This window comes from Channa argus, chromosome 19, assembly GCF_033026475.1.
Source record: "Channa argus isolate prfri chromosome 19, Channa argus male v1.0, whole genome shotgun sequence".
In the NCBI taxonomy this organism is placed as follows: domain Eukaryota; kingdom Metazoa; phylum Chordata; class Actinopteri; order Anabantiformes; family Channidae; genus Channa; species Channa argus.
The window spans coordinates 7,299,451-7,320,543 of NC_090215.1; the positions used below are offsets into that span (position 1 = coordinate 7,299,451).

The 21,093-nt window shown below is 38.9% G+C and overlaps 2 protein-coding genes across 3 annotated transcripts in view; one reads left to right on the top strand and one right to left on the bottom strand.

Annotated features, from left to right (window-relative positions):
- Positions 1 to 1,611, top strand: part of lancl2 (LanC lantibiotic synthetase component C-like 2 (bacterial)) — a 26,053-nt gene extending 24,442 nt beyond the window's left edge. Inside the window, exon 10 of the mRNA XM_067486064.1 lies at positions 1,559 to 1,611. Within this exon, the coding sequence (XP_067342165.1) occupies positions 1,559 to 1,596 (38 nt within the window). The 3' untranslated portion in view covers positions 1,597 to 1,611. The remainder of the gene's footprint in view (positions 1 to 1,558) is intronic.
- Positions 818 to 20,648, bottom strand: vopp1b (VOPP1 WW domain binding protein b). Of its 2 annotated transcripts, none has more exons than XM_067486065.1 (5): positions 20,356 to 20,648; positions 10,797 to 10,855; positions 5,267 to 5,359; positions 4,567 to 4,700; positions 818 to 3,652 (listed from the first exon to the last, which is right to left on the bottom strand). In XM_067486065.1, exons 1-5 carry the CDS (start codon positions 20,398 to 20,400, stop codon positions 3,447 to 3,449), a joined length of 537 nt encoding a protein of 178 aa, XP_067342166.1. In that variant the 5' UTR covers positions 20,401 to 20,648; the 3' UTR covers positions 818 to 3,446. The 2 variants fall into 2 exon arrangements, with proteins under 2 accessions (XP_067342166.1, XP_067342167.1); XM_067486066.1 differs by having other exon boundaries at positions 5,267 to 5,344; positions 20,356 to 20,646.
- Between the last annotated feature and the right edge of the window lie 445 nt (positions 20,649 to 21,093).

Sequence of the window (21,093 nt, forward strand, 5' to 3'; positions counted from 1 at the left end):
AATATTGAGCTGTGTATGTCCAGTATCCAAAGAGACCAAAAAGCAAGAACCCCTGTCTCATTCTGTTAACCTGGCTTCATGCAGGGGCATAAAAACCAGACTGGGATCATATAAGGGTCTCAAAAGTGGCCTTCGACTAACCCTAATTAGGTGTGTGCACTACAGATGTGTTTCACTCTACAATCACACCACAACTCCTTTGAGAGCAAAAGACAGGACCGGACAGGACAGGAGTTCCATATAAATTATTCTAAAGAATATAGAAAACTGAAAATGTTGGTAACTTAACTAGATCCTCCAAATAAAGTGCAAACACAGGATGTATTTGTTTTCCTTATAGTTTACTACTATATTTCATTTCAAAAGAGGGTCACCTAGAATTTTAGTTTTTTTTTTCTTTTTAAATTTTTTTACTTTTGTCACTTTTGTTAAATTACATTTACTCAAATCCAACTTGAGAATTATATAGTGATAACTAAATAGTGATAACATTTCTTTTAATTTTCCAATACTATAACATTTTATTATTTCTATTAGATACCATATCCTAATAATAAGGGGAAAAAAGTGAAACCCTTGTTTTTTTGATATTTTTTTTTTCCCAGTTGCATAAATTGGCTTCCTTACTTAGCACCCAATCAGGTCAAAAGGTTCACTTATGAGAAACGTCAACACTTCTTATTCAGAGAAAAAACTACCCTCTAAAGAGATAATGGTGAAGTCCTATTAGGGCCCTGAAAATGTTAACATTTTTAATTATATTACACATGAAGGATAAAAAAAACCATCCATTGACGCATGTCCGAGTTCTGTTGAGAACCTTGACTTTTTTTTTTTTCATTTTAACCATGGTGATGCCGACAGCCTGTGAGAATTAACATCGTCAAATGCATTCACTAAAAGGTCACATCAAGGATTATTACTAAGCCTTAAACAAGAATCAAATGAACAGTTTTGTGTGGCGAGAGGCCCTTGAGCAAAGTCCATTGTGTGGGCGGGGCTTGTTGAGCGTATCAATAGGATGTCTAAGAGGAAAAAATAGTGTATGCTACAGAAAAAGCTTTGCTACCACTTCAAACTACATCATTATCATCATCATCATCATCATCATTTATGTATTTATTGCAGCACAAAAGTCTGATAGAGAATTCCAATTACACGTTAGTTCACTGGAGCAGCCATTCAGCAAAATAACACACATCAATCTGCACATACTAGAGCTAAACTGTCACCTTTTTACAAACGCATTCTGGAATCCATTGGATGCCTCATGCTTTTCTAAACACAATAAGAAAAGATGACTATAAGCATATGTAAACTGAGATTCCATCAGAATTTGACAGATATACTTGCTTGTTCTGTCATGTTCCAGGCCGAAGTTTGTTCCAATGCAACACAATGCTTTTAATCTGAGCTGGCTGTCATTTTAAATCATGCAGTACGTGTCAAGTCAAAAAAAAAAAAAAAAGCATGGAACTACCTCCTCATTCATCAGCTGGAGTGCTGCTCTGTAGCAGATCACTGCCGCTAGAAGAAATATTTTCTTTCTTCTTGACAGATGAGAAATGTGTGATCATATGGGGCTACCTCGCATGAAGACACAGCCGGGCTAAAGGTAACAAAGCTCACTAACTATGTATTTGTTGGCCACATACAGTTACACAAGTGAAAAAAGTACAAAATGTGTTTTTACCAGAATTTTTGTGTCAGACTATAGAAAATGTGAAGTTACCTCATGTCATGTTCATTGTTGGGGGATGTTGCTGTGGATAGAATGTGTTACCTGCAGATTGTTTGGCTAAAAACTTTAAATTGTTCAAATTCAATGAAAATGGGAATAGATACTAAGGGAGAAAAGGGGCCCCACCTGGAGAAATTAAATTGCAATAGCAATTGATATTTGGGAACCCCCCCACCCCACCCCCCCAAAAAAACAAACCAAACAAACAAGATTGACCATTTGCATCCCCTTCCTGTTCTTATCATTTAGATATTAGTACATATTTCTTTACGTATGGCAACATGCCTCTTCAGCTACATTTACAGTGCAGGCCTACAATCCATAGTGGACCTTTCAAGAACTTGAGACGAATAAAGAAACGGTAAGTAAAATTCAGTGGTCAGCTCTGAGCTAATTGGAACACAGGTTTTTAGATTTTCTTCTATTTAAATTCTACTGTTTTGTTTAATCTCCCCAGCCATTTTGTGAACCACTGCACATAATATTATGTAATAGGTTTATTATATAAGAAAATTATAGCCGTCCATATTAGTGACTTGCTAAGCTTGCTAGTTAGCTCATCACCTAATATGACGAACGGCTTGCACAGTTTCTTCAAAAGGCTTATTCGTATCAGTGGCTACTCTATAGTTGATGTGTTTGTACTCCGACTCAGCAAGTTAAATAAAAAGTGAATAGTGCAACAGTAAGCAGCTGGAGCATCTTCCATCTGGGACTAGCTGCCTTTCCAAACCCCTTAGAGGTCAGCACTGTGTACAAGGCTTGCAGAATTCGCAGTTGAACTTTAGGCAAGCTATTCTTGAATATTTACTACTTCCATAAGCAAAAGAACTATTTTGGGGGAGGAATTCCATTATTTTGAACTGACCTTTTAAATGCTAATATGCATGACAAGCATTAAGATGCTCCCAGACCATTATGTACTATTGGGCAGGAGAACACACGGTGGGCAGTGGCATACTCACAGTGTCACACCACAAGACCTCTGCATAACATGCTGAAACAAGGTTCGCACACACCATTAGCCTTTTTAACTTCACATATATCGTGTGATGTAATAAAACTACAACAACTCCTGACAAGAGAATAAGCTCATTATGTCATTAGCTGACTGGACGACATGTACTGTAATAGGAAAAAAAAGACCAAGAAAGTAGTTTTCGTAAAGGACCTACACTGCAGTAAAATGCTCGATAGAAAATAAAGTCCCTGTTTGTAGGCTACATCTGAGTTTTTATAATTATGTGAAATGTGACCACATCCAGCATTTGACTGCATTGTGAATTTGAATGGCAGGTGTTTTGTTTTGCAGCGTTGTAGCTGCAGTTGCACGAGGAGAGTGATGGAGAGAGGTGACAGTGAGTGAATCCGAATCCTTCACACTGGTCCATCGTTGCTTACGCTCAGTTCAGCAAACCTGGCTCAGTCACTTTACACACGTATCCACATAAATCATAAGTAAATGAAGTTACCCCATATGTAGCAGTGAATGTGTGCATGAGGGCATGTGACTTCTTACTGTGCCTCTTGGTCTTTTCTACAACACAGTATATTGTGGGTTTTCCAAGTCGTACTCTACATCCAAAAACCAGGAATCACGCTTTTCTCCTTCTCATCTTCATCTGTATTTCCCATTCATTCATCCTTTTTCTACCTCCTCTTCTGCCTCCTTCATTTTAAGTTCCGTTTCCTTAGTTCCTTGTGCCTACTTCTTGTCGCTGTTTTGAAATATTTGTTCATAGGGTGGTGGTGGGTGGTTGCAATATGATGGAGGTGGAGGATAGGAGCCCATCGTCATATGGGCAGAGCCGGGCTGTGGTGGGTATGCTGGGTGGGTCATAGTAACCCCTGGGTCAACTCCTGTCATCCCATTCACACCAAAGCCCTGCATACTTCCTGGCTGCTGGGAAACTGTATAGAAGATGAAAAACATTTATCATTAGCACTTCGAAATTGACCATCTTTCTACGTACAGAAGAGACCTCGGCGTCTTGCATTTATATCAATTGTCCACTTGATGGTTTTAATGTTGTGGTAGTCGTGACATGGGCAATCTGACAGCCACAGCAAACTGCAACGCGGCGTGTTTCAAACACGGACAGCAAGAACCTTTTCTCATTCTGAACCCTGTCCAACACCACATCAAAACCACCGGCTGGATTTCATGTTTTGGCCGAAGAGTGTAAGTCATCACAGTTCAGCAGGAGGCAACAGGCTTTGGTTTTAATATCTGAATAGATTTGATCATGTGAGAAGACAACAACAAAATTGCTAATATCCACATCACATGGTGTACATCAAAAAAAGTAATATTGTGAGCAAAAACACACAGATCATATGATAATGTTGCATATTTGGTCCAGTGTCAGCTCTTTCTCGGCTCAGTTCTTTATTCTGGAATCACCTTTACAAAGGAAATTTTTAATGGATGCTCTATAAATAAATGTTAGAAGCAATGGGGCTAGTTAAGTATAGAGTTTGTACATCAAACACATTTAAATCAGAAACAACAGAGACACATGTTTATTTAATAGTCCTCTCTAACTGACTTTACTTATGATGTTTCAGGTCTTGTTCTTCCATGGTGCAATATATAAGAACTACGATCACTACTGCCATCCATTAGTGTTATATCAATATTAGTAGTAGATGCATTGACATAAACAAAGATTCTCCTGCTGAATGTCATTAACCCACAGCAAGAAAACCCTGTCAATTCTATCACAGTTTTGCTCATGTTTTTATTGTTGATATTTAAGTTGTAATGTAGGGTATTTTATTTTTAATTATTGCTCATTTGTTTATTTGTTGGAATATCGTGTTACCTGGTGTGGTGACTGGGTGCCTGGTGAAAGAGACGTTAAATGCTGGATCGTCCCTCAGAGGGGACGGATACATCCTTCTGCGGATGAAGAAACCAGCACCACAGCAGAACAATACTCCCATCATCAACAGCACCCTGAGAGACAAACAAAAAGAAACGGTCACCAACCCATTATCAAGTGTGGAAGGAGTCTGACTTTTAGGTAAATCTCAGTATCCAGTGAAAATCCAAATGCATTATTATACAAGTAATATTACAAGTTAGACTGTTTCTTTACAATCCCTGGAATCAAGTGAAAGTTTAAGTTCCTGAGCATCAGTTCCAGCTGTCATAAAGCAGCAACATCCAATTTAACCTAATAAAGCAAGAGATTCGTAATTACTCCACACTGCTCCACCTAGCCACCCCTCCCCCTGCTCTGCCACACTCCACAATGGTCTAAACTGCCGTTGGCTGACAAATTTAACTAATGGTGCAAAACTGACTAATTAAGCCAAACCTTTTAAAAATACTCTAATGGATTTGTAAAAACACTGCTGCCAGTGCTTTCCTGTGAGCCTGGTTTTACAGAGAGCATCTCTCCATGAATTTTGGTGCATGTTTCTTAAATTAATAATATGAATGGAAACGTGCTCCATAACTAGCACATTTGTGATTTTCTTGCCATTTTACTGGGTCCCGGGGAGAGAAGTCTAACTCACCAGAAGTACCATAGTCTCTGGATAGAGAGGGCTCTCACACAACAGCGAGTCCCACAGCAGTCCTCATAAGAGCGACATCTGTAACAAAAACAGCTGTGAGGCATGTAGGTCAATGATACAGTAGCACAAAGACACACACACTTCTCCACCCACTCTAACAGTTTCACCTTTGGCACAATGGTCTAGATAAAAGGAAAAAAAAATTTCCTCCAGCAAGCCCCCTGTTATTTACTGCTGTGGTTCTTTTTTTGCATTCTATATGGCTTATAGATAATATACTGGAATTTTACAATTGGTGTTCAGAACAATCGGGTAGGGAGCACAGAAGATTTTCCATTATAATCCCCTTGTAATGTTAACCGTGTCCAAATGCAGCTTTGGGAGTATTTTGGGTAGAAAACTCATAAGGTGGAGTGGTGACAATGCATAGAGAGCTGTCCATTTAACAAATAAAGCTACTTAACCTAAAACTGTCTGTGTATCCCAGATTCACTGCTATGGGATGTTAATGCTTGAAAAGGTTTTTTTATTTTTTTATTTTATTATTTCTATTTCTCACAGAAGAAAGGCTGAGTACACATCTAACAAATGTATCAGTAGAACTTCTCTTCAATAAATTGTTCACACTTGGCAGGCAACATGTGTGAACGTGTGAAAGTGCGCAGGACAAATTAACGATAGTGGGGATCTGCAAGAAATCACCACTGACATTCACTAATGCCGCCATAGTGTCCACATCAAGGTACATGTGTATACATGTGTAAGCATGTCTTCATGTAGTTGCCGGGAAATTTGGGATATCCTTCACAACTTGTACGTTTTTTTGTCTAGATTTGGTTTAAGGGTTGAGGTGATAGTTATATTTGGGTACTGGTTGTGGTTGTAATTGAAAGGTTGAGAATGCATTACATTAACAGGTGTCCTCACCACAAGTAGACTGTCAAACGCTATCTAGTGAGGGAATTTCAGGTTATGATGGAAACCCGGCAGAAATAGACTCAATACGCAAAGATAAATGGAAACACACACGCACACACACCACCTGTGACTATCAAGCAGGAGCAACAGCAGAATGGAGACAGGGGGTTTCCTTATTTTGCACAGTAGTGCAACATAACATAATATATAAATATATTTAGAACATCTCCACTCTAATCTCCTCCCTTGTATTTATACTTTATCTATGAAAGCTTTCCTGTTGAGAGCTGTGTATGCTGAGCGCCCCTACAGACATTATACTGTAATACATGGTAGATACATACAGGTAGAAAAGCGCTATATAAGTGCAGACCATTTACCATTTACCATTTAATACATGTCATGCACTGCAAATTGTGGTAAAGGTGAACATTATCATGTTATTCCATGATATGGCAGTTGCTGCCACTGTAGCTGTGTTGAGAGATATTTCACCGATGCACAATTCAGCTACCAAAGCTCACATTCTGTGCTAGAGGTGTTGTCCACATGCATCGTGTTGATTTCTTGTTTGTTTTTTAAATGTTCTACTTCCTGTAGATATATAGAGAGACCATCACTGACATTTCCTCCTCTGCAAGCCACTGGTGTACTGTATTGTCGCCATTAATCGTGTTTTCTGCTTCGTAAACAACACAACAAGAAAAGTTTCCTTTTAAATGGCAAGGCCAGCAGCCTGGGAGCCAATTATTCAGAGCAGAGGCCAAGCGAGTGATTGATCAGTCAATGCAGAAGAGTCAGAAACCTGCATTAACACCGCTGAAAAAAGAAAAAAAAAAGCCTGCGTGCATTTGTGTGCTTCTATATTTGTCTGGATACATATTTATTTAGTTGAGCGCTATCATTTTGACTTGTTTTTTAGGATTTAAGTTAAAATTACAAAGTGTCCTAATAACTATAGAGTTAACAATAGTTGTTTAAAAGATGCCAGGATGAGTTCATACCTCAGACTCCAAGTCCTATTTGACATTTCAGCACTGGGCCAGGGATGAACAAACAGTACAAAAACAGACACATTTTTGCACTGTGCAAAACAAAGATTTCCATTCCTGCATGGCTACCTGCCTATTAGAATACATAAATTATTTATAATGGACGTACAGCATAAAATGTTTTTAAAGTCAAGGGACAAGTGGATAAGATCCCGGTTTTTCAAGATCCTCTCATAAGTATAATCTAAACTATAATGCTTAAAGTTTGGAATTAAAGTTCCCACAATGCTTCTGGGGATGTAAACAAGAAGTGCCAAGTAAGTGCGTATTTTTATTTTTTATTTTTGGCAGGAGTCAGCCGCTGTATCTTCCCTAAACTAACACACCTTACTTTCCAAGGGCTTATTGATCCATGTGGTGGATTTCCAGTGAGTGCAATCATACAAATAGGCCAATGGTATTTTGTACAGTGTCATTAGCTAATGTCAACCAGCGTCACAATTTGAGTCCAGTTCAGTGTCTGAACTCCGAGTCAAAAGTGTATTACAATCCCCCAAATCATTTTTTAGCAATCACACGTTCCTTTTCATTTTCCCATGCAGCAGACAGCTGCTCTGTAGACCTCAGCTGTGAAGGAGAGCAGCAAAACACATCAGTGTCGAGTAAAGGAAGGATGGGATTGTGATTGTGTTTAATTTAGTCACTACAGATCCTTTAATAATACACCTAGATCAGCACGGACACGGATCTGCTTCATCTCAGACCCTCTCTAGTTTTAAGAGGAGAGCTTCATAATATACTCTCAGAAGAAGGCAACACAGCCCTACATGTCAGATATATAAGCTGAAAAGAAGCTCTGCTCTAGCTCTTGATTCATTCTTTTTTTGCGCAAATAAAAACAAAGTACTGTGAATGAATGAATGAAAAAAATAAAACTTTTAGAACCTAAAGTAAAGTGAGTAGGTGATACTCACCTATCACATCTTTATGACTCATGTTATTCTTGAACACAAGACATTGTCTTTTCTATCTGTTTTATCCTGATAGGGACAGATGTGTGGGACCACCCACACACACACACACACACAGAGAGAGATTGCAATGTTGAGCGTATTATTGCTGTCTTTCCTCAAGAGCTACGAACAACAAGGCATTAAATCCTCTCGTAATAATCTTAAATTTGACTGCAGCAATAGAAACGCAGCACTCTGCAAAAGGCTGAGGTGGAGGAAGAGACGTGTGTAAGAGTCTTACAGCAGGAATTAGGCTAAAGTCTTTTGAATAGCTTGGGTTTAGGCTTGAGAATAACAAAGGGCAGGAAAATTTCACTTTAATTTGTCAGTGTATTTAACTCATGGCTAGTACAGTATGTAGGATCACTTTCAGTGCAGCAGAGCTTCTTTTAGCTTATATATCTGGCGTGTAGTGCTGTGTTGCATTCTTCTGAGAGCATATTATGAGGCTCTCCTCTTTTCAGGCTAAAGACCCTGAGACCTAGCCATGGTCCTGATTTCTTATTCACGGAAACAATCTGCAGTATGTCTCAAAGAGGCCCTGCTGCAAACTCCAACACATTCCCAAATGCCTATTAACCAGAAGTGCATGTGATGAACATTTGCTATTGTGAGAACTAAAATGTAGCTGCTAGACAGTATGAAATGTCAAATACTGGTGTGACACTTTGATCCGTTGCAGATGCTTTAATAGTCTTGCTAACTCAAAATAACATCAAAGATTCATAGCTGAGCTAAACCTAAAGCCCCCCAGTCCTCTGTAGGGTTTTAATGAAGGCCTTGATTGCATAACTGCACTTTATAACTCACAGAGTTTCTTCAGCGAGCACTCGTCCTGGAACCTTTATCTAATGCTACAGACACATTAGCATCTGCCTCAACGAAAGGTGACGCTATACTACATGGCTACAACTAAGTACAGCATTTATGTCATTTGTAAATCTCACAATTTGGAGGCAAGGAACAGTTGAAGGACTGTAAAGACAGTCTTTACTTAAAATTATAAATCGGTGCATGTTTTAAAAACGTCTTCACCAGGAAATGACGTACAATCAGGTGCTCGACAGAACTTCTCAGCAAAATGATCAGGTTTTTGATGTCTACACTTCAACAACGCTATAACCTACTTCAACTTAACGCAACGTCCTATTTAAAACAATTCTGTTTGGCTAAGTATAAATGTCAAATGAGAACTGTTTTTTACCACAACGTGACTGATTTTTCCCATAATGTGCTTTCAGAAGCAGTGTTTAAAAACCCTCTATTATCACGCAAGGTTATCTTTAAAAAGTACATGGACTGACTTCTGTCTCTTTAAATGCCTTAAGCTACAATTTCTAAAGGATTAGGCTTTACCACTTAAATCAGGGGATATGTTCTATATGGAGATTTTAAACCATCCAGCTCATTGTATTCTCACAAGTGCTATTTATTAGGAATTTAACTTGCTTGAGGTTCTCGAAAAACCTCAGTTAAAATTTAAGATTTTAAGTTAATAGTCAAAACGTCTTTAAGAACCTCAAACAAGTCCAGGTGCCACCAAATGCCGTTTGTGGCAATATTTATGTATTGTATTTTTACATGTTGAGACTGAAATCAAAGCAGGGTTTTCTCATAAAGTAATATAATGTGACACCTATGTGTTAGTAAATGTTGCCAAAATTGACTTCTAAAAGCATATAGGTAATGGATTGGATGGGAACTAGGCTCTTGGTGTTGTTGAAGCTGAAGAGAGAAATGGAAATTAAAGGCTGAGAGTAGGAGGAGAAAGGAGTTGTTTCTCATTACCCATGAATCTCTCTTCAATGAAGCTCTCTGTCTCTGCCTCTCTTCCTCCCTCTCATCACCACTTTAGCTTTGGCCAGTGGCTAGAAAGCAAACTAAATGGATGTGGTTACTGTGGTACAAGCTTCCCATCTACCCAAATCATTTAAATACAGTGTGCACAGGGTGATGTTCTGGATTAGACTAGTTTCCATCAACATTTAGTGGAAGGTCTAACTGAATTTCCAGAAAACCCACTGTGTTCTTTGTTTTCCATGTGAATTAACATGCTTCTCCCATTTACTAGTATCCACTGGCCAAATCAGGAACATCAGATGTGGGCCAATGGATGGGGAAGCAGCCAAGTGTCCACATTAGGAGAAATACAGTTTGCCTGCTCTGTCTATTTGCTGTAATTAGCCTGTTTTGATGTGTAAAAGCACTGCTAAATCTAAAATATTATTATTATCACAATAAACACATTTTTACATGAAAACTGGCTTTTAAAAAAGGCTTTTAGTTTCTGCAAGCACATGTGATGTCAGTGCCTTTAATGGTTGCTGAACGTTACCATAGCTTGACTCAGTTGGGTTTTCTGAATTTAGATTTAGACTGAAATACATATTATGTGTTTACCAAAGCTTGATAAGCATCTTATAAACCTCCCAAATTAAATCCAAGTAAAAAAGAAAAAGACAAAAATCAAGTCTAAGTTGTTGTGGTCATATCATCCCCAACATGTCTTTTCTTTTCCACACATTGGGCGGATTAGGTGGAAAGGTACATAATCAACGTTTTTGTGCAAATGGTATTTGTATAAAGGGAATATTGTTATGTACTCACATAAAGTAGATAGGGTATCCGCCTTCAAAATACCAGCAGTACTTTTTGGCTTCTACACACTGTAAAAGAAAAGGACAGATGAAAGTCATTATTCACAAATGACACTATACAACTGAAAAGGAAATTAAGGCTGAATTCACACTGTCCAGAACACAATGAAAAACAGCACAGGAAAATCTGCACATTCCTCCTAGTAAGTAAAATATACCATGATTTCATATTTTTTCTGGCATTACTGTTCACATTACCTGCAAACCAGTTTTATGAAACGGTTTAATCCCGGCCCTCGGGGAACAATTAACCCAAAAAGGCAATAACGACTCCTAATGTACAGTGAACATTCACTGTACAGCATATCTTTGAATTGCAAGAAGAGACTCCTGCCTACAGAGAGAACTTAGTGCAAAGACAACAGCTGAGATCCACTGAAATAACATGATTTTAAGAGATTATAACATTCAGGTATGAGCTTGCAACAGAAACAACAGGAATTATTTTCCTAAATCCACCTCCCTCATCAAAACCCGCACAGTACTGACACGTAAGGTATAAGTCTACTGCATCGTTGTCTTTTTTATATCTGATAAAAAGTGACCTTACGATTCAGAACAGTAGACTTAGCGGGGATCTCCCTGCATCCTTCCAGCTCAAAATGCATTGAGCGCTAGCGCCTGGAGAACACCTTTAATTAACTGCCTTTGAAATGATCTCCTCTGAAAACACAGACTTTTTTGTAATGGTGCAGAGAGTTTTCAGCTGTCACTCTGTACCTTGCAAAGAAGCAGTACAGGTTATGAATTATGAAGTGTCATGAAGAGAAAGAAGAAAGATGCGACAGGAGAGAAAAGGAGTTGGAAAGTGAGCAGGTCACACACACCTTCCATTCAAGTGGAGACATAATCTCAAAGATTAAAGTCTCAATGCAAATGAAAGCATGCAGTATTTAATATGGTTCTGAAACTGATAAAAGTATATTATATTTACCAATCTTATCTATATTCTTCTACATTACTCTGAGACATTAAATTGGCTAAAAAAAAACAAAATACATCCTAGAAGCCTAATAAGATAAGATAAACCTTTATTCGTCCCACAGTGGGGAAATTTCCATGTTACAGCAGCAAGAAAATGTGCAAATGTAAAGAATGACTTTCTGTACAGGATTAAAAGTACAAATAAGTATACAATCAACAAAGGACAACAATTGCATTAGGGTTGATGTTATGGCACAGTCTGTTGTTGCACTGCAATCATTTTAACCAATGTAACAGACCTTTTAAAATTTTAAACTAAGAAATACATTAGTCATATAAGTCCAAATTTGTACTTGTTATAATTTGATCGATGTGGGGTCATAATACACAATAATGTTTTATGTTTTTGTCCTTTCGGCTTATCACGTGAGTTCAGGGTCCTTCCTGACGCAACCCTCCCCAATTTCTACTGGGCTTGGACCGGCCCTGCACAGCTGGGGATGGGAATGGGCTGCTCGGGGTTTAGTGTCTTGGCCAGAGACACTTGGACATATAGCCAGGGCTGAGGAACCAACCACGACTGCCTTTACTAACTGAGCTACCACCGCCCCCTTCATAATACACAATAATAATAATAATAATAATAATTCAAGCACAAATTTGACCCAGTGTGGCTGTAAGATGCTATGTCAAGCCGACCCTTTTTTGGTGTCCCACTACATTCCAACACAATGGGATATTTTGTTAGGCTATTGGTGGAGAATGGGATGAAAATGTGTCACATGGAATGGAAAGTAATGACAGGAACACATGCAGTGACAGAGAAAAAAAGCGAGATGGCAGGAGAGATGTTAACCGTGCTGCACCACAGAATCCCATCTCTCCCCACTGTCACAATGTACTGTACAGCTACTCAATTTGTCCAGACTGTGTTTTGTTTCACTGTGGTCACTAGTGGGAAATCCTATCCACACAGGAAGTGCGTAATTATATCTTCACTGCGTTAGGTGAACTGTCAGTGGCAGAAGCATGTTTATTACATATGGTAATATTACTGTCAGTATTAATAGAAGTTGTTTTGACATCTATGCCTGAAAGTGGTGAGTAACAGTCTACAGCTATGCTATGTCAGGCCACATTTAGCCAGCAATAGATTAGATTAGATTAGATTATCAGTGGCAAATAGTGCTATGTGCCAATTAGCTCCAAACATGAAGCAGTTAAGGCTAATAGGAATGTCATTAGTTTTGCAGATATTTGGTTATAAAATGATTGTGACAGGCAGATGGTACATGATGAAAAGTCAGGGGATTCAAAATGTCATTAGGATTCATCCTCTGGGAACCATGATGGTGTGTATTAAATTACAGGGGAATCTTTCCAATAGTTACCTAGATAGCAAAGCCTAAACCAAATGTCTCAGCTCATTTGTGGTGAATACATGAGGGTAGCAAAGTCATTTGGATTGATCCTCTAAGGAATAAGCATATCCGTCCTACGTTTCCTGGCAATCAATCTTTTGAATGTGTGTACCCAATGTCTTGGCAAATAAGACATACTGGAGGGTCACTAATATGATTAAGGGAAGTGGCCAGTGTCAGTACTATCAGTGTTCACCTGCATCAATACGCCCACTTTTCTGTGTGCAGTTAAATGCTGCTGATGGCCCCAGTATTAAGGTAGATTCTGCAAACAGCCCAAGCTCTGAAATGAACACTCCTTATCCTTCCTCTCAGTCCTCTTCTCAACCTACAGATGTAGGTGAGATAAATTAGGACTATTTCATTTACATGTGATGTACATAGAATCAGGCAAAAAGGCAAAGCCTCTTATGTAACTATGTATTTTTCTGACAAAGAAATGCAAATGATAGTTAGAAAATAAAGCTTTTTACCACAATTCTTTACCTTGGTGCTGTCCACCTACATTAGTTTAGACCTAACAGTTATCCTGTCCCCAAATCGCTGCCAGCAGTGTTCACTGCCCAGCTCTGTTTATTGTCTTTCTCTAATTAAAGTTCAGTGAAAGCGCTGACAGAGGAAGAAAATGTCCCTCTGTGCTCCCATGGGACAGAAATGACCATTATGCAATGATAGAATGTGTTTCCCTGCTTTTACACATTCTATCATTGCATAATGGTCATTTCTGTCCCATGGGAGGACAGAGGGACATTTTCTTCCTCTGTCAGCGCACTTGGGCTTTAGCTAGAGGACATTCATGGGATGAATAGTTCAAATGCTTCTACACTGCATGTTAAACCTTTAGGAGTAGAAGAGTGTGTGTGTGTGTGTGTGGTGATCAGGATGTGTTGTATCTTTGAAGTTGCCGGAAGCTGGAGATTAGACAGTCAAAGGAAGCTGGTCAATAAAAAAACAACAAAAAATCTCCCTTTGAAAATTCAGACATTACTGAATCGTGTTTTGCTCTGATACAAGGCCTTTATGTGCAGTGTGTTATGCAGGTTAACTAATGGGACATTTGGCACACAAATCATTTTGGTCCAAATTATGTTCCATCTGAATTCTTGTGATTTTGATCTGAGAAAAATCTCAACATTACAATTACAATACAATTCAGTCGTTCTTCTTCCCCAATATCTTTTCTTGTCTCATCTCTTCCACTCCACTACTTCCTTCTTCTACACCTCCCTTCCTTCCTTCATCCATCCATCCATCTGCCCCTCTCCCTCCCACCTTATTAATCTGTGCTGACCTCACGGATGCATCTGTGAGCAGGCAGCAACAAGGATTATTTGATTTCCAGTCTGCTTTGACCTGAAATGAAGACAACAGGAGGAAACAGAGCCAGAAAAAGGCCGGGGGGAAGTGTTATGTTGTTGGTTTCTCCACTGCTCTGCCTGGATGTATTAGTGGGCAGTTGTTACTGTTAGAATGGCAAGTTTTAGTACTTAACTGTTGTCAAAGTATGATCCAAATACTTTGCATTGTACATTTAATGTTCTAATGCTAAATGCTGAAAATACAGACATCAATAGCTGCTGCGAACTGTGTTGGCAGACTGGCTACTGTAAATCATAGGGCGAAACAACAGTTAATAACATCCTGTTATTGTTGCACATGAATGCATCTGTACTTTACTCATCCCCCTGCCTACAAGCTCTCTCTCTGTGAGGTGTTTCTCTCCGTTTGAACACCTCTGCTGTGCACCCAGAGGAGAAGAGGGTTCTTCATGATCACTGAGCATCAACTCAGGTTATCATGGAGAAAAAAAACAACAACATGTAGTGATCTTCACAATCTGATGTGGAGATTGTGATGGCCAGTCCAGTTAAATGTCACTTTGCATTTCTTTGATTTACATTTAGTAATTTAGTACATTGAACACATTTTATTGTACTGATTATTAAATAAGGAGTCATTTCACTTTTGTAAATTCAGTTTATTTGATAGATTGTCAGTGCATTAGTTTCTATTTGTAGAGCGCATATTTCGTTAACTTCTGTACAGTCACACTTTAATTATTTTTGCTTGAGTTAATTATTATTAAGTTACCAGTGCAGGTGGAGCTGAGCAAAAGGATGCAACCCAGGAAGCAGAACATCTAAATAGAGGAGGTTGTCAATTGGACCATACCAAGAGCCTGCTACATTAAGGGGGATTTTGGTTTAATTATCTATGTTATGTTAGTTATTTATTATAACACATTAATTTCATCATTTGCATTCAATAGCTTTATTGTTATATTGTTCTGTATAAGGTAATTGTGAGGTTTTGTCTTTCAGTTACCCCTGGTGCGTCTTTAATGGTCTGATCTTCCCCTGTGTTCTGTCTGTGGGTTAGTTTTGTTTGGGTTAGTTTTATTTGGAGCTTAGCTTGTGTCTGCTAGTAAGTTTGTTCAGAGATAATTTTGTTATATTCAGTTGAGTCCAGTTTGGTTTTGTTGACCCCTTTTGTGGGCCCAGTATTTGTGCGCTTTAGAGGGTAATAAAACAATTAAAACAAAGAGGAAAAAGCCACAAACTCTAAAATTATTATTTTATGTAACTAAGACATTTGGGGCATAAAATGAGAGTAAATCCAATTGATTTGAGTTTTAGACTGTATGTACACCAGGCACAAAATATGACATCAAATCAGATGCGAGATTTCAATTATCGCGTATCTGATCACATGTTCAACTGCATGCAGCATTTTTCTGCCAAATATTGCCAAATTTTACGAACACTAGATTTAGTATTTTGACAGCACAACTTAATAAACCTTTTGTATCATTTAAATAATGCATCGGTAGAAACAAGAACATAATGCACCTCCTCACAGACTGTACCCAACGAGGCAACAGTTGCTCAGAGAGACTTGAGAAGCAGCTCCTGAAGCCCTGTCATAGAGCAATGGTGTGGGATTATGTAACGTGGTATTTCCAACTAAGCTGCCATTTAACAATTACCCAGCTAACTGACCCTCTAAATGTTAAAAGCCTCTAAAATGAATCCAACATCTGCCAAAATTGAGGTATTAGACAACACATGGAAATTGTTTCTTCACTTCTGTTACACTGTTTAAATCTTTTTCATAGGAAAATTCTGCAGAAATTTTAATTCTAATTAATATATTCCTTCTGGTGCTGGCTTCTTCAGTCACACGAACTTTTACAGGATGCTGAATACTTCGAATTACTGCTGAATGATCTGTTTTACATCAAATTCGGATTGCAAAGGAGGCTGAGGCTTCTTTTCCAGCAAACCACTGTTCACTCTGGCTCCTCCGGCGACCACTCACAGATCCTGCTGACAACGCCAAACTGTCATGGCAAAAAAGAACAATATCTGGTCTTAGACACCTCCAGTGTAATCAATAAAGAAGCTTTAACATCCACGATGTCTTTTAGGGTTTTGTTATCTTGCAAGAGAGAAGTACATGGACAGAGTTTCAAGTCTCCATCCTATGCAGTTCCAAACTTTATACATCACACATTAGTTTTATAACCTTCTGTTGCTGGGCAGAACTTTCTCTACCCTCAGGCCACTGCTCTCGGCCCCTTTCTCCTTTTATGGAAACCTTTTCTCTTTTCAGCACGTTGATAAGCACTTGTGAGCATGGAGTGACTCTGGGTCACTACAGTGTGGGATGGTCTGCTGTAAGACAATAACTGAACACTGAAGACAAAACATGTATACGAGACGAAATTTGAACAACATTTTTAACATTCTTCAAAAGAACAAGTTGCCATTATAACTAGGTAAAATACCAAGATTAAAATGCAATCATTTAATCATACTTAATTTTTCCATCACAATAACACTTTTACAGAAGCTACAGTTTGAAATATCACTACTCCCATTGACAGCATATATAACATACAGCATATTTTTATCACACAGCAGACGCTTTTTGTCCAAAGCCACTTACAAGTACTGGAACACACAACTGCTCTACCAATTAAGACACAGCCGCCTGTGAACAAGGTAAGAAATTGACAAGTTAAATGACTGTTAAACAGAAACCTGGAGCCGAAATCAGGATTTCTGCTGAGTAGCCAAGACCTAACACAGAGAAGGTCTGTTTGATGTGAACTATAGGAGTGTTTTCTGAATTACATATTCAGACATTTATACATTACCATTGTATGGTGCAGCAATGCAAAAGTTAAGATTTGGCTGGGGGTCCGGCACAAAAGGCCTGATAGATTTAGGAGTTTGGTTGTTTAGGTCCGAATCAAAGCTTCATAAAGGTTTATTGGAAAAGGCAGTGTCTGGATTAAAGACTTTCCTTTGCTTTGCTTTCATCATAATGACAACAATCACTGCAGGGTCTGAACATTTTGTTTTTGGCCCATTTGCTAAAAAGACTGATGTTGTGTCATATGATCACTAGATATTTCTTAACAATGAAACATAATGGTGCCTAAGAATGAGCTGACTGCACTGAGACACAAGCAATTTAAGTCACATTTGAAATATAAATACCTAAATATTATACAAAACACAAATCTGTTATAATGCATTTACAGCAGTGATTTACTTTTGATTGCTATATCCACATGTGCATTTGATACTAATGAAGGAGTGTACAGAGCAGACATGCTAGAAGGAAGCCACAAAAACATTAAAGTGCTTCCAATCTGAAAGGAAATGCAGTAACACCCTGAGGAAGTGTGTGGATAAGTGTGTGTGTTGGTGTGTATGTGTGCTGCATAACCCATTTACCTCCATTCGACACAGTGAATAACTAAGCTGCTGAACAGTAAAAGCCATAGTGTGCATCTTTTCCTTTGTCCGTCTTTTGAGATTCATTTGAAGAGCAATTCCGACACCTCACAAACAGAGTCCTTAAGTGGCAAAAGTACCGAAAGTGAACCGTGTTTTTATTTAACATGACCTAAGTTCAGAGTTTCCATTAGCCAGTATTTAGCTGCCTGATAAAATTTATAGCAAACCAGTAAATTAAAAACATTCCTGGTCAGAATGTTCATAGAAAATGTAACTGTAACAGAATCAACAAATGCACCTTTCTATTTCACAGTGTTTGGGCTTCCTCCCTCCTTTATAATGTTTCTATCAATAACTAACATTTCCAATTGCTGCTTCACTACAACAGCCAACTAGTGTTTAGTAAATGAAATACTTTTAGTGTGAATGAGCACCAACAGGAAATGAGTGGTTACCAGTAGCACTTTTAGTAACAGTCTGTTACTAAGGGTGACCACTGTGCAATGCAAAAAGAGGTTTTACTTCTTCAAGACTGCAACCTAGAAGGTTTTTATGTCTTTCTTTATAAGTCTTAGATTTCTCATTGTTTGTGCACCCTATCAGCAGCCAGGTGGGTAATTTTAGCGTCTCGCATTAACTCCTCTGTGACGAGTGGGATGTTAAACTGTACAAGACCACGAGTTTTACGTCTATGCAAACTGACTTATTACATACGTCAGTGAGTTGAGGTTGTTCTGTAAGAATCAATGGGCTCAAATCCCTCCAAGGTGATGTGTAGTACTTATGCACCAGCAGCTGACTGACCAAAGCTGCCAGCACATGACTAAATTCTAAAGGTAGTCGTTCAAATGTGTGTGACAAATATTTGCGCGCTGGGGCTTTGGTCAGTCATCAGCTCTTGCTTCAACAAAACTTCACAGCTACAATAAGCCTGCATTGCTGGAATTTCACTGTAACTGGCCATCGTGCCACTGGCAAACAAAATCCAGGTTATCCACTATGAAAAAGAAGCACTGACCCAACACAGACTAAATCCTAAAAAAGACCCTATATTATGATTATCATTTGAATCTAAACCTCCAGGCTATACAACAATTTACCATAAAAATTTACTATCAATTTGCATTTCCACAATTTTTTTTCTTAGAAAACTAATGATTATTAGTGCTACAGAGACATATAGTGCCATTTTTGCCAGCCGAAGCTCTTGAAAATGACCTAAAACATCAGCAGTCTCAGTCCAAACAGTACATCCTGTCAGAAGCACTTATCAAAATGAACTCAGCAGCACCAGCACGAGTTCCTTGGTCTTGCTATCCTCTAGGCTGCATGCTCACATTCAAAATGGATGTGTTCACTAAGTCAGCTGAATGAAATAAAATAATAATGATGAAAGTTAATAATACATGAATAGACATAAGTGTCAGCGGGACTGGACTGGCAGGAAGAGTGGAGTGTGTGAGCACATTGTGCTTACTTCAGAGAACTGTAAAATACAATTACAGCTAATTCTGCTTAAATGACCCGTTAAAATCCCGCAGTATGCACAACATTCCCTGCAGAACTAAATAATTTTGACACATTGAGTCCATCAAAAACAGACAAAGAGGAACCCGTTGGTGGCACCAAGATGGCTTCACAAAATTATGAGTGTCCCAGGGTGTCAACACTGTGTGACAAGATTTGTCACATAAGGTTAAACAGTAAAACAGACATTAAAAGACAGTCACTGCCTACACCTGAACGTCCCATGCCCAGTGTTCCCCTGTACTGTGTGTCCTACAGGCCCAGTAACCCAGTGAGTAGTTGTGGGGGTCTGGGCACAAAGACAAAGGATGCAGAAATCTCAGGTGACTTTGTTTGTCCTTCTCTTTTTTCACTCAAACAATGAAATGGGGCTTTCTTTTTTATAAAAACGCTGCAATATAGGCCAAAATTATGCCTAATATCCCACTAGCTTTAGCTCTTTTCAAATGTCTGTTTTTATTCTCATGTCCTCTGCGGGGGCTTGCAACACAATGGAGACGGCAGCGTTCACCGAGCTAAAAGTTCAGATTTTATTGACGTTCACTGGGCTTTAGTGTGTCACTTCCATGCCGAAGTTGAAAGACGATGCCCTACATTTTACAAAGGTCAGGAAGTGTCCTCTAAGAGGCGTGTCAGTTTGGTACTAAGTGGGGGGGATGTTGAATTATGATAGTTCTGAACCGTGTTTGGCGAGCAGCGCTCTGAAAAACAATACCGAGCACGTATCGGAGCTACATCGAAGGCAGACTTCCTGCTGCCACGCCGATCAGCCCCAACACCACCACGTATTCAATCCACTCGAAAAACAACTCTATTTTACTAAGCAGACACGTCTGTGAATCAGAGCTGTGATCATAACCCGCAGCCCTCACGGTTACGCACGGCTCACCTCCAGAAACAGCCAGAACGTCAAACCGACCAGTGGATTCCTCATATCTCCGCCGGGAGGAGGTTGAACGGCAGGCTCCGCTTCTGGATGCTCCCTGCTTTATCACTATGTGGGTTTCATCCCGCTACTCGAGACACCCATAGACCAGATCCAGCCGGAACAGCGCGGAGTCCTTCGGGTGACAGGACGGATGAAGGTAACCTGGGTGACGGGCAGACGGTCCACAGACGGAGATTAATGGCATGGTGGGAAACTGCATTAGCCTGTGATGTTGCCTCAGTCCACGCCCCTTTACCCCCACCCCAGCACACACACACACACACACACACACACACACACAGCATCCATGCTCACACTGTTTTATTCTTGTTTTCATACGTAAACAGTTTTACCATTTATTTACCATCCCATTTATTTATTAGTAGTAAAAAACTGTGTAAAGTCCAAAGTCAGCAGTCAGTTATACTAGTTTAGAATTTTAATATATTTAAAATATGCAATAAATTCTCCTAATATGGTAAATGGTGTAACACACTAGTGTAGTGTATAGTATATTTTTATTTTTATTTTACAGTGTTAGTACTCTGATAACACAACGTTGTATAGTATATTTCTAAAAATAGAGTACATTAGAAATGACGTTTTTTTGTAGGCTAACCCGGAAGTTAGCATCTTCCTGGTTCCCTTGAGAAAAAGTCAAAGGTAGTTTTCAATTGACTTCTGGATTATTGTAGAAAA

Coding starts and splice junctions, on each gene's coding strand:
- vopp1b (XM_067486065.1), bottom strand. CDS start 20,400: ATGAGGAATCCACTGGTCGGTTTGACGTTCTGGCTGTTTCTGGAG. Junction 10,856..20,355: donor CGTTCTGGCTGTTTCTGGAG/GTGAGCCGTGCG, acceptor TTTCTTTTACAG/TGTGTAGAAGCCAAAAAGTA. Junction 4,701..5,266: donor CAGAGACTATGGTACTTCTG/GTGAGTTAGACT, acceptor TTTGTCTCTCAG/GGTGCTGTTGATGATGGGAG.